The sequence below is a fragment of the Natator depressus genome, chromosome 11 (genome assembly GCF_965152275.1).
Source record: "Natator depressus isolate rNatDep1 chromosome 11, rNatDep2.hap1, whole genome shotgun sequence".
Lineage (NCBI taxonomy): Eukaryota > Metazoa > Chordata > Testudines > Cheloniidae > Natator > Natator depressus.
In genome coordinates, this window is record NC_134244.1 from 58,138,355 (window position 1) to 58,152,536 (window position 14,182).

The window sequence follows — 14,182 nt, forward strand, 5'->3', positions numbered from 1 at the left end:
TTATAAGTGAGCCTATCTATACCACATTTTGTGTTACTGTTACATACATACTCTGGACTTACACTATGTGTAACTACACTTCACGTTGCTGTTACATCGCATACATACTCTTGGTTTATACTCTTTATTGGGCTGTAGGACCACATGTACGTTAATATCGGTATTTTCACATGAATTGGTAATATAATTGTTCCTGTTATGGCCCAGATTGTGTCAAACAGGAACAGACCTACACTGGGGGTGGTGTGAAGCTGCACTGTCCCTTGCTTTTCATAAAAATCACATCACCCAATGCAGTTATGTTAGAATACTGAAAGAATAACAACCCAGACGTAAAGGGCCTGTTCAACCTTGCCTTATTCATGTAAGGTTTCAGTTCCATTGACTTCTGCGAGTCTCCTCACATCAGTAAGGTTTGATTCAGAAAGAAAGCTACATTTCATGCTGCTATTTTTAGGTCTTGAACTCCTAATATCGCATTCTGTGCCAAGGCTTATGATTTTATGATGTTTCTGTTGTAAGAGCTGAACTTTCCACTTCCCCCAGTAGTGGCCTGCCTGATTTCACTTGTGGGATCTGACCTACTTGCCATGCCTTTCTTTAAAGCAAGACCAAAACCCTTTTGATTCTGCAAAACTGAAAAATTAATGTTGATAATAGTTAATAAACAAGAACTCCTTTACAAAGTATCTCAGAGCTATGTACAAAAGCGCCATCTATTGAAGAGCTCTCTAGTGCTGTTACTTCACTAATTTGCATCGTTATGTTAAAAGTGCCTTTGACCCACTGTTAACTCTCAACAGATCCAACTGTCTGCATTTTGCCAGTTAAGAAGCACAGATGGGGACTGGGGAGTGCTGTGGCAGAGGGTTGCAGGAGTTCTGCTTGAGTGGGGGAGCTCAGGAGCTCTGCAGGAGAAGAAGGCAGGAAGGAAGCCAACCATGTACCTGTCTCATCCCATAAATCCTACAAAAACTGGGCAAGGAGGGTGAATCTTCCAGCTAGTGACCTTGCTGGGTGATGTGCCAAGGGTTATGTACCTTACATAAGGAGAGACTAATTACTCGATTAAAATACCGTGTTCTGGAGAAACTTGTTGCTTGATCGCTTAAGGAGAGAAAGCTGTTGGCTCGTGGCCATAATTACATTGTTGTAACAAACTGCACTGTGAGGTAAACCAGGTCAACATGGATATTAGCTAGGGTGCATTTTACTAACCCAGAAGTGAGAATATGGACTTGCACCCAGATAGTACTTGTGCAGCTAGATCAGAGATATCCGCATATAAATGCAAAAGGATAGTATCTGGCTAATAATGTATTAACTTTCATTAGAGATTAGTTAGCACTGGCTGCTGTATTCAGTTAGTCTCTAGTTATTTTATCTCTTTCCATTTAATTTTTCTCTTTATTAATTCCAAAACTCCCAGTAACAGCATTCTGAAGTCTTTTGTATAATAGCATTTATTAGTATAAGATATATTTTAGTTCTGCTTCACATCATAGTTTTATCTTGGGTTAAATCATTTTTTTTCCTTTTTAGCATCATAGACAAAGAAGTGTCATTAATGGCAGAAGTTGATAAAGTTAAAGAAGAAGCCAGTAAGTAGAAAACATACTAGAGTGCTTGTGTGTGTTTTGGAAGAGTTGGGAGAACATGCGTTTTTGATTCTGCAGAAAAGCTAAGTAGTAAATCAGTTCCTCTAGCAGCATTACAGCATTGTTTGTTGTATACAGGGCCTCTGGTATTCTCTACCACTTCCTGAACAAGTTCTGTCTAAAAGAATTGTGCACCAAAGTTTAACATATTTCCTATAAATTCAGCTGGAGTGTTAACATGTATTAGTTAAGGCTCCATGTCTGCCACGGAGGTCATGGATTCCGTGACTTTCTGTGACCTCCATGTCTTCTGCAGCGGCCAGTGCAGCTGGCTCCAGGGCTGCCTGAGCAGATCAGACAGCTCCTGGGCCAGTCGCACCAGCCGTTGCTAGAGCAGTTTGAGTGTGGGAGAGGCCTGGGGGTTGGGGATGGGCGGTGCTTATGTTGGGAAGGGGAGCTCCCTGAAAGCATCTGGCATGTCCCTGCAGCTCCTAGATGGAGGGGCCAGGGGGCTCTGCGAGCTGCCCCTGCCTGGAGGCACCGCCCCCGCAGCTCCCATTGGCTACAATTCCCTGCCAATGGGAGCGGCTCAGCCAATGGCAGCTGTGGGGATAGTGCGTGGAGCCCCCTGGCCTTCCCTCCCCTAGGAGCTTCAGGGACATGCCAGCTGCTTCCGGGAAGCTGCACGGAGCCCTGTAAGGAGCCTGCCAGCCCCGCCAACCCTCTCCCCCCCTGCACCAGCAAGGGTCTCAGGCCACGTGCCACTGCTGGCTCTTCCCCCCACACACCAGCGGCGCCCCTGCACCACCACCCCCAAAGAACCCCTGGCCCAAGTTTTCATCACAGGTATATAGGACAAGTCATGGACAGGTCACTGGCCGTGAATTTTTGTTAACCGCCCGTGAACTGTCCATGACTTGTACTAAAAATAACTAAAACATAGCCTTAATAATAGTCAATAATGCAAGGATGTCAGAATCTAAAGCTGGCTGCAGAATTTCATATAGTCATGAAGTCACTCTTTTGCTTTGGAACTTATTAACCCTTCAGAATATTTGGATGTGATGACATCACTAATTCTCTAGTGTTCTCTATTTATATGGCACCTTCCATTCTGAATGCCTCAACACACTTTTTATAGACTAAGCATCCAGTCCTGCAAGCATTCCATGTATGGAATCCCCATTGATGTTAATGGGAGTTTCGTCTGCACCAGGCTTGCAGGACTGAGTCCTGTATACACGCGGCCAAACCCCTTCTCTTATGAAAATGTCCATGTGATTTTTAATGACTCTGAATGGACAGAAGTTCAGTTTTTAAAGTATGTTTCTGTTCTGAAAAGTGACTAAATATGGCACCTTCTTATGACAGATCAGCCCCTGTGTGTATTCAGAAACATATCGTCTGACTTTTGTGACATATATATTTTAACTGCTGATAGCACCCTGTCACACACATGGAAATCATTTTATCTACCTTGGAGGGTTGAATCAACCCAGTTAAGATTTAAACCTGGGATCCCAAGTAATCTAGAGTTTTCCAAGCTGAGACTTAACCTACTATTACAGCTTGTAGAGTGCTTCTTGCATTTTCCTTTCTCAATCCCTGCACTCCTTTGCTAATGGTGAAACAGTTATATATATATCTCATTCGGGTCACTATAGTACTATATACCTGACTTCTAATATATGAAGATATATAGTGAAATATCACGCAATACAGCTATATTTGGCTTTACATCATTTTTAAGGAGAGAAAGTTGTAATTATGCTCATGAATTTAAAAGGTATCATAAAAAACAGATGTTGATCAAAACCTGTTTTCCTAATTGAGGCAAATCTGATCAGAAGCATTCCAGACTTTCATCTAACTTCTGTCTCTTGTATAGGTGCTGTCTAGATAGGTATATTCTGGTGGGGGAAAAGGTAACACGCACCAATCATTTAATGGGACACTGCAGCAGCAGTGGTACACCCCACATTAGAAATCACACTTTTAAACCAGCTCTAGTGGGAGTATGTCTAAGTAAGGACTAAAAAGGCTGAGCAGTGAGCTCAGGATTTGTCCCATTATTAGTAACACAGGAGGGAGATTGTCTGTCACAGGTGAAGATCCTATCAGTCTTTCACTGGTTTATAAACCTAAAGCGCTATGAGGGAGGGTCACAAATACACATGTTCTTGAAAGCTGCATTTGTATGTAGATCTCTTGAGTTAGCTGACAGGTGTTTAAAACAACAAAAAATCTGTGTTTTCAGATAAGTTCCTTGTGACTATACACGTGTGGAGGCAAAAGAGAAGAAATTATTCTAGCAAAGTTTGACCATAATGTACACTTAAAATGTTTCCTATGAGAGATCTTCTAACACAAACGTGAAAGACATGTGGATTTGGAGTTCTGGGGGGACTTTTTTTTTTAAGATAATGATAAAAACAAGCCAGCAGTTCCTTGGTTACCTGCAAAGATTGTTATAATCACCTGGAGGGCATGCTCCTGCTTCCAATGAAATCAATGGCAAAATTCCCATTGATGTCAGTGGAGCAGGATCCAGTGCACAAATAAAGCCACATTTTAGAAATCCACAGCATAGCTCTGATGTTATCAGAGGGCTACACATTAATCTAGTCTGAGGCTAGAATCCACTTTTTGGGTTAAGTAAAACTAGTTATATTATACAGAGATACTAACCTAGGATGTACCTATTGGTTCGTGCTGCATTAATATATCACTTTGGATTCAATTCTCTGCTCTCCCATTGACTCTCTACATGTGCTTGGACAGGTTTCTGTGCCTTTCTTTAAATTGCAGCTTCTGCTGTCGCTCAGGGCTATTGTGAGAGTTAGGGTCTGTAAAGTGCTCTTAGATCTTTGGGTTGCTGTTATTACTGAAAAGTGTGTAGTATTAATTAATAATTATGTTATTATTTATCTTCACATCTTTCCACCACATGGGAGGATTATTGAACTGATGATCATTTTTACTATTTCTATAGGTCAAATTTCCCAAACTGGTAACCTTAACAGTGTGCAAAAATAGGTATTTGCATGTGCACCACATGCCAGTGTGCATCTGCAGCTGTGGAATTTGAGCACATGATTTGGACAGTCACTTAGAAAAATTTGGTCCTGAACCTGTAGAGACAGCATAGTTAGCACAATTTAAAATAATCCTTCAGCAAGGAATAATGTATAAACAAGGTGATCACTATAAAACGTAGTGACTTGTTTAACAAACCAACAGGGATTCCCCATGTAACAACGCTGGAGGCCATATTCCACATATGGCTAAGGATGATGGGTGGAGTGAAAAGATCAGCTAAGGAGCAAAGTAAAAGGCCACCACTTAGCATAACTATCAGTGCGCTGCACTGCCACAGAGCCTTCCATCTGAAGACCTCAAAGCTCTTTACAAAAATTAGGGAATTAAGCGACACAAACCCTCTGTAAGATTTGGTCATATTACACCTCGTTTTAATGATGGTATAAAGGAGGCACAAAGAGGATAAGGGCTTGTCTGCATGGGATGTTAGTGTGCAATAAAATAGGGTGTGAACTTTAAAATACAATAGCTGTCCCACACTAATTCCCTGCATGGACCTCTTATTCTGCACTAAAAGTGCTTTGTGTAGATTAATTTTGCTAAACCACAAAAAGTCACTCTGAGTACAGGAGTACTTGTGGCACCTTAGAGACTAACCAATTTATTTGAGCATAAGCTTTCATGATGCATCCGATGAAGTGAGCTGTAGCTCACGAAAGCTTATGCTCAAATAAATTGGTTAGTCTCTAAGGTGCCACAAGTACTCCTTTTCTTTTTGCGAATACAGACTAACACGGCTGTTACTCTGAAATCTGAGTACAGGGTAAGAGTGTCCACACTCTAAAGTCACATCCTAACTTATTACACAATAACTTCCCTGGGTACATAAACCCTAAGTGCCAAGGTCACTCAGGAAATCTGTGGCAAAGCAAGCATAGAAACTAGAGAGTAAATCCAGCTGGTGTAAATTGTCAGAGCTCCATGGAAGTCAACCAACTGTAACAGTAACCAACTGTAACCAACTGTAACAGTTTACATCAGCTGAGGATGTGTACCAAGGTCTCTTGGCTCCCAGTCCTGTGCATCAGCCATAAGAACACTATTATCATTATTTAACATTTAGATTTCACCTTTCCTCCCTTTGCATAAATGCAAGCCCCACCATTTCCCTACTGCTGAATCAGATTTTGCAAACACATGGATCATCAATGCAAATTTCATTGTCCTCCACAATTTGTCATATTACATAATCCTAAGCATTAAGAAAGAGTGGGCCACTGCTATTGTGGTTCATAATATTTTTTCTAATAGCAGATTAGGGAGTGTAAAATAGTAATTTCCTTATACAGTGTATACAACATGTGGAGTCTTCTATATTTAATATTTTTCATAAAAATCTTATGCATTTAAAATTTGTTACATAAATGGAATATGGCTTCATTAGCTAAACTGCATAAGAGCATAATCTGTACTTGAAAGCAAAACCATAACTCTTAGAAATTAGACAAACTATATATAACAGAATTCTTTCAGAAGGGGATAAAATGGTCACATCTAAATAAAAGACATCATGCACCGGATGTAAGGCTGTTGGCTCAAGTCACTTCCTGCATCTCAGCTGAGTCCTCGATGATTTTGTGCTTTAAAAAAAATAATTGGAAAAAGCTCAAAACACCATGTGTACCATCTGGTTGTCTAAATGTTGAAGAGCAGGTTTAACTTTGGGTGGGGATTTTGATTTTCTAACAGCATATCAATTTCATATCTTTTTAACAATAAACGGTTAAGTTAAATCCTTTGATTTGGATTAATCGGTGCAGACAGGGTCATATGGATGGAAATGTGCTTGCCATGTTGTGTGTTTTCCATGTGTTGATGTACAATGTTAATGTACAGAGACAAGGTGGGTGAGATAATACCTTTTCCAAGCTTTCCAGCTGCACAGAGCTCTTCTTCCCAGACCTGAAGAAGTGCTCTGTGTAAGCGCAAAAGCTTGTCTCTCTCTCCAACAGAAGTTGATCCAATACAAGATATTACCTCACCCACCTTGTCTCTCTACTATCCTGGGACCAACACGGGTACAACAACGCGGCAAATAGTGTTAATGTACAGACAGTAACGAGTTAAAAAGTGATTATGTTCCTAGCAGTAATGTATTATCCTTTTTGCTTGGCAGTGGAAATCTTGACTGCTCGTCAGAAAAGAGCTGAGGAGCTAAAGAGACTGACAGACTTAGCTAGTCAGATGGCTGAGACACAACTGGCTGAACTCAGGGCTGAAATCAAGGTTAGTCCACCAAGACACTTCCATTTGGATGTGTGCTCTCTTTACATGGAAACTGAGCCTGTGCTGCCAACATAACTTTGTATCCCTATTCTGTGCTATAAATGCTTAGGACCAGAACGTTGCTGACCATTTGTGGGTGTGGCAGGGAGGGGCGCCTGCTCAGGGCAAGCTTCTGTACTTCTGGCCAATGAATAGAAACTAGTATGGAGGTGGTCCAAGCTGCACCCTATTAAATAGTGTAGCAGGGACTTCTGGTATGTGTGCATCCCAGAGTTATTAGTCCCAATTAGTTGCGGCCCATATTGAGCCTGTAAGCTTAAAGGCCAAATAACAAAAACCTCTGCACAGTGGCAGAATGACACAAGCTCCTTTTCCCAAATATCAAATTGATGCATCAGTCAATCAGGTTCTTCTTGTATTGTGCTCTGAAGCACACCAACTCAGACTGCAGGTGACAGCTTTGCTGAGATTGCCTTGGCACAGAAACTGACACTGGGGGTGATGTGACATCAGGAAAGAGGCCATCCCTTCAATAATGGTTGCTGAATGGTTGCTACTGAGGCTTTTTGGACTGTAACCTGTACCTTGAAGTGCACCTGTAAGTGAACAGGTAACCCACAGAACAGAGTACTGCTGGTATATTATTGTAGCACACCAAAATACCTTGCTCTCTCCCTCCCCCTGTGGAGGCGTATACAGTGACCAGGAGGGGCTACAACTTGGAGCTCTGTATAACCCCACATGTCAGAGCTCTCAGGGAGGAAGCCAAGAGCCTTATTTCTACCCTTTGGTACCAGTCACAGAGGAGGAAGCAAAGCTACAGAAGGGCATTCCCAGCCACTTCTATCAGGTTCTGCAAGTGAGTCAACAAAATCTTTCGGTGGAAATCAAAGGCCGCTGAGAGGCCTAACAATCATGAGGCCACTTTGGGCCTGATTCCATTTACACAAAGGTGCATTTGTACTGCTCTGGCATTGAAAAGGGGCCTTAAAGTGGGTATATTGTACAGTGTAATGTACACCTACTTTAAGGTCCCTTTACGCTGCCAGAGCTTAATACAGGATGGGAAACTCCTCCTGTTTTATCTGCTCAGATTCTGTGCAGAGAGCCTGAGCACTGATGGATGACAGACAGCGGAGACCTTACAGTGACCTTGGGATAATTAACATTAGGGTGATTTCTTCACCATCCATATAATGAAGTGGGCTACATTAGAATGTTAGTCAATGTTAATTTCCTTGTATTTTTGTAGCACTTTGTGAGCGAACGCAAATATGATGAAGAGCTGGGTAGGTCTGCCCGGTTCTCCTGTGACACAGAACAGCTAAAGACCCAAATTCAGCTCTGCGGAGAAAGTAAGTTCTGGTGATTTTCGAAGTAAGTGCTGTGTGAATGTAGCGACTACTTGACTTCTCTGCACTACCATGATGTCAAGGGACCAGATTCAGCCCTGGCATAAGAGGGAGCAACTGCACTGATTTCAGATGATGTGTATTGTTTTTTGCAGAAGCTAAATTTGGTGCAAGGTATTTTACACCTGTCCTTCTGTAAATTTACTGAGATGCTCACAAACCATTGTCTGCTTCAAAAGTCATGTTTCCCGGATGCAAAATTTGACCTCTCTTATTTCTCATTATGTTGTGCAAGACTTTGTATGTTTTTTTAAAAAACAAATACTTCAATGCTTTTCTCCTCCCGCCAGCCATCCGCCTCTACTCCACCAGCCCCAGCACTCATGAGCAAACAAAAACATGGCATGGTGGAGGAAAAACGATTTCAGGAAGAAAACAATTTCCAGCTTCAGGTTTCCAAGGAGTTACTATAAATAGCAAGAAAAACAAATCGTGAATCTGCCAGAATGAATCTTGTGATTCCATTGCCTAAGAATTGTCTCCCTCGAGTCACAAACAGTTTAATATACAAGAACACAGGAATTGCTATTGCAAAACAGTCTGAGGGATCCCATCTAGCCTAGTATCTCTGTTAGTGGCCAATCCCAGATGTGCTGGAGGAAAGCATGAATTTCCAAATAATGCATCTAATTGGGCACAGTGATCTTATGGTAACTATCTCATGCCCTAAAGCTTAAGGATTTGGAAGTTCCTCTCTGCTTACAAAAGAAAGACCTATATTTCACTGTTTTGCTCTGTGCAGTTCAGCAATATGGAGTTACATTATTTTTGCTAAGAGGTCACCTAGTGCAGGGAAATAAATAAGAGATTAAAAAAACACCACCAAAACTAGCTAGTGCTTGGTTTGTAAATACACTTGGCATTAGGATGCAACCTTTTTTCATCCTAGTGGTGGAGAGATGGGGAATCCTCCCTGAATAACGTTGAACATTCGATAAAACTATGTATCTGGCTGGAAACTTCCCTTCTCTCTGGACGCTGAAGACTCTGTCCACCATCTCTTGCTTTTGATGCATATTTGCATCATGTGTGCTTGTAAGACAAAGGTGGGACAAGGAAGTTCTGTAATCAGAAGTCAGAACAGAGTGAGGTGGAGCAGCCATAATCTATTTACAGCACCAGAGCCCTTTCTGAGACTGCTAATGGACCAGAAACTCAGATGGCTGAAGACCCTATGGAAGTGCTATAGGAATCCAGAAATGAAGAGTTGATTTTAGTGAACTTTAAGCCAAAATCTGTAAGTGTTTGAGATGCAACCCTTTGAATTGGGTGGTAGCAGAAGTGACAGAAACATGTGAGATTGTACAGTGGTAATTCCTCAAGTAGTTTTCCAATGGCATATATGAGACGAGTTTGTGGTCTCCATCAAGGTAGTAGTAGACAAGTGTCCATATCAGAATCAGGCCTTTGGGTTGGCAGGCTCCTTATAGAGGCTAATTATTGAATGAGCCATGGAGACTGGACTATCCTCTCACTCCTAGAGATGGCCTTTGCAACTTGCAAATCAGAGTAGAGGCACATTGTTGGGGCATAATAGGGAAGCTCGCATGGCATGGCTGTTATCCATGCTATACCTCTTCTGTGGAAGGAGTCAAAACTCCATCTCAGCAGCCTTTTATCAGCATGAAATTCACTTCAATTTCCAGGCCAAATTCAGTCCAAGGTGTAAAGGAAACAAACAGCATTGGATTATCACATAGACAAAGTAGGCACATGCCTAGGGCCCAAATTCAGGGAGGAGGCCCAGGGCCTACCGAACAGCCATGCAATTCACTCATCACATCCAGGCTGGCCATGCTCTGGATTCACCAGGACTGAGTGCTCATCTTGCTGCTACTTGTGGTGTTGCTCACCACGATGGAGGGGTAGCTGGGCCAAATCTGAATGGCACTACAACCCCATGAGCCAGGTAACAACGCCACTCACTCAAATTTGGCCCAGCCATCCCTCCACCATGGTGAGCAGTGTTCCCTCTAATTTTTCCCACCCATGTGTGGAATGAATTTCATTATGTGCACCAATATGGAGGTGATGTGTGACACATCACCTCCATATTGGTGCACATAACAGTATTCATGTGGTGGGGTTCAGAGTGTGGGAGGGGGCTCAGGGCTGGGGCAAAGGGTTGGGGTGCAGGGATGTGAGGGCTCTGGTTGGGGGTGCAGGCTCTGGGGTGGGGCTGGGGATGAGGAGCAGAGGGTTGGGTGCAGGGGTGAGGGCTCTGGCTGGGGGTGCAGGCTCTGGGGTGTGGCTGGGGATGAGGGGTGCAGGAGGGTGCTCTGAGGCTATGGTGGGGAGAGAGGACTCCCCTCAGCTCTCTCCCCCCGCAGCAGCACCTGGGCTGGAGAGGAGAGGGCCCTTTCTCCACTGTGGCAGCTCATGGACCTGATTCTGAAATGACTCCACTGAATTCTGGTGTAACTGAGATAAGAATCTGGGCCTTGTGTTTTGGTGCTGATGATGTACCTGATAACACTGAGTGTTTTTCTTTTGTAGTTTCTCATCCAAAGAACAACTACTCCTCAAGAACACCATGCAGTTCCGTGCTGCTGTCAGTGACTTCGCATGTGGCATCTGGCAAGCAAAGTACACACTCCCGAAAATCCTCTAGTCACATCAAGAACTTTGATAGTAAAACGGCCAGCACTAAAATGCCAAATCATCTTATTTCCAATCCCACAGAATCCTCTCCCCAAGTAACCCCAACAAATAAACAGGTGAGAAACTAGAAACGAGCTAGACTGAAGTTCAACAGTCACAAACTCATGGGAAAATCTGCGGTATTCCAAGTGAACAAAACCAAACCAAACACCATTCTGCAATACATCACATGCAATTCGCCACTGACAGGGATGGACAAAATGAACTAGTAGATGGTTTCCAAATCCAGTTTCATGACTATGTGGAACATAAGTGATGGGAGAACATCGGAATTGCCGTACCAGGCACAGATGAATGCCCTGTGACCACTACCAGTTGCTTCAGAGCAAGGTTTTCAAAACCCTGCATGATACCTAATTGCCCTACACTATGCTATGGGGAAATATTTATTCCTATTGATAAGTGATCAGCTCATGCCTTCAGGACCTGGTAGATCTTGAAATTTGAAATCTGCCTGATTTCAAGAGAATTATATTATTTCACAAGTTCAGTAGTTCTGCTAACTATATTGTGGCATATTTATATCTGTTTCATTTACAGGAGCACCCTGCAATATCCTTGTCCTGTAGTGCTTACTTAGGTAAAGCTCCTGAGGAAGTCAGGCTGAGTTTTGCCTGACCAGGGATTACAAAATGAGACAGACCCATAAAGAGAAAATAAGGAGCATTTTATAAGTTCCGTGTGTACATAGAATCTGCTGCCATAGCAGTCATACAACTCCATGGAAAACCACCACTTTCCACAACCGATAAAAACTCGCTCTCTGTAGGTGGTAAACAAAATGGGTGTCTCCCCCATCCCTCTGGATTCTTAACTCTTTTCTTTCCACATGGATTTCCACAGTTTCTTTCTGCCGCTCTTACCGTACTATTTACACAACGCTTTACTATCCAGAAAAATAGCAGTTGTGTTCTCGGGGGGGCTGAGTCAGAGTGAACCTGGGTTCAGACCCTCAAAGGTATCTAGGTGCCTCACTCCCACTGATTCCAACAGGAGGAGTAAGGCACCTAAATACCTTTGAGGGTCAGGGCCCACGTGTTTTTACTGCTACTTAGCTTTGCGGCTGGTGTTTCTGTGGAGCTGTCTAATACATCATCGCCTTTTGACCAGCACGCGCATTTGCAGACTGCTCAGGTGCCAACTCTGTAGTGACGGTCTTGTAGATGTAGCAGTTTTTAACAGAGTTCTAGCAATGATCAAGCTTATATATTCTGTTATGTGCAGGGTTAAACAAATGCACTGGATGCATAAGGAATTTGATTCTGCATATACTTATTAATATTCACTGTGTTACATTTGTTTTTAACAAAATCTTTTAAGGGGGCATGCAACCTAACAATCATTCATTTTCTTTCTTGGTAGAATGGGCCGTCTAGCCAGAGACGAAGATTTAACTCACAGTATCACGGCATCCGGCTCAATGGATCGGTCAAGTCACAAGGTGCCAGTAACGAAACAGATCAAAATAATATAAAGAGCAGTTCCAGATATGAACACAGAAGACAACAGCATAATAGTTTCAGACCTAAAAACAAAGGAGCTATGAAAAATCAAGTCCAGTCCACAGCTACAAGGACCACAGAGAATCTCACACATACAGAAAAAACCCAAAGAAAGCATCGTACACCAGACAGCACCGAGCCCAGACCATTCCGCAGCAGCGTTGCTAGGGTATCTCAGTGCAATTTATGTCCTGCAAGAATAGAGGTCTCTGCTGATGCCACTGTTCTTTCAGTGCCAGCTGTGACTTTGGTGGCTTAAATTCTCACCACGAAGAGAGACAGAGCAGATTTATTTTTTTCCATTTCAGTATCTCGCTCAAGAGGCTAGTTGAAATGCTGACAAAAAGCTAGTCTGTCAGAAAACAGAATCAGTTTAAATCAGTTGCTGCTTAAAAACCTGTTGGTATTTTTATTAATTCCAAATAATCAATAATAGTTCACCTCATACTTTCAAGGCTTTGCTCAATGTGCCCAAGGTTATTTTTGTCATGACAATGCAGCATTTTAGCCAGGCAGTATTTGCTTCTTAGAAAAATCAAATCTAGGTTGAAAAAAATAAATTGAAGATTAAATGCATAGTAGCAAGATGCCTGCTATAGATATGCGGTTGTACCAGTCCACTTTGTTGTTTGTAGAGCTGCTAATGTTAGAAAAAATAACAGAAAGTTTATACATCATGGTCTGCAATGAAAACAGATGCTCTTATAGAATTTTTCTGTACAAGTCTATACAGCGCTCTTTCTCTCCATATATATATCTATATTATATACTCTCACAATATTGCTCTATACAAAACAAATTAAAAAACATAATGCATTTGATTTCTGTCTGTTATTCCATAGTGAAAGATCTGTAAGATCAAGTATAAATTGTATTTAATACATAACATAGTATTTTTCATTGGTAAACTACTCAGTCTGGAAAAGTGCTCATTTCTTAAGTTTGGAATGTATATAGTCACGGTTATCCAGGTGCACAGTCCAAATCGCCACCTTTATCAGTCACTTTTCTATGAATAATCAGAATTATTTTTTTCGTATGAAAAGTTGCAGTTGAATCCAAACTGTTCCCACAGGAGAGCTATGACTCTTACAACTCTGTTATGGCAACGTGCAGCAGAAAGTGGAGAGGGATATTTGAGTGGCTATCACATCCATCTGAATTTTCTATTTAAAAAAAATCCTAGATAGTTTTAATGTTCTGATTCTGAATTTCAAAAAGCTTGTTTCTTCCAAAAAAATTAAAAGCCACTCCCTAAAATCTCTAATGTTTGCTGCTTTGCAGTACCAAACCACATGAGCTTCTCATTTGTTTATATTCACCTTTGCGGCAACAACCACCCTCAACATGCACTTTAGGCCCAATCTTGCAGTTCTTATTCAAGTAAAAGTCCCACCAAGATCAGTTCTCTTTTATCAGTTGATTTTTAGGGCTTTATTCCTTGCTTGTTGAAATTTATCTTAGACATTTGGGACCTGACCTCACAGATGTCAACTGGAGTCGTTCAACTAACTTCAGTGGATTCTGGATCAGGCCCTTACTTTCTGTTGTGGACTAGATTCCAATACCCTGAGTCACACTGAATAGCACCTTGAGCCACAGGTAGCTCTATTGACTTCAAAGGCCATGTCTACACTACCCGCCGCATCGGCGGGTAGTGGTCGAGCTATCGGGGATCAATTTA

The 14,182-nt window shown here is 42.1% G+C and overlaps 1 protein-coding gene across 7 annotated transcripts in view; it reads left to right on the forward strand.

The window, feature by feature from the left end:
* Positions 1-13,186, forward strand: part of SPATS2L (spermatogenesis associated serine rich 2 like) — a 131,185-nt gene extending 117,999 nt beyond the window's left edge. For 4 of the 7 annotated variants that reach the window (XM_074967866.1, XM_074967871.1, XM_074967872.1 and 1 more), the window contains 5 exons: positions 1,543-1,601; positions 6,814-6,923; positions 8,176-8,278; positions 10,832-11,052; positions 12,359-13,186. In XM_074967866.1, coding sequence (XP_074823967.1) covers positions 1,543-1,601; positions 6,814-6,923; positions 8,176-8,278; positions 10,832-11,052; positions 12,359-12,757 — 892 coding nt within the window. In that variant the 3' untranslated portion in view covers positions 12,758-13,186. The remainder of the gene's footprint in view (positions 1-1,542; positions 1,602-6,813; positions 6,924-8,175; positions 8,279-10,831; positions 11,053-12,358) is intronic. The other 3 variants (XM_074967868.1, XM_074967867.1, XM_074967870.1) reach the window with 1 other exon arrangement.
* Positions 13,187-14,182: the final 996 nt, after the last annotated feature.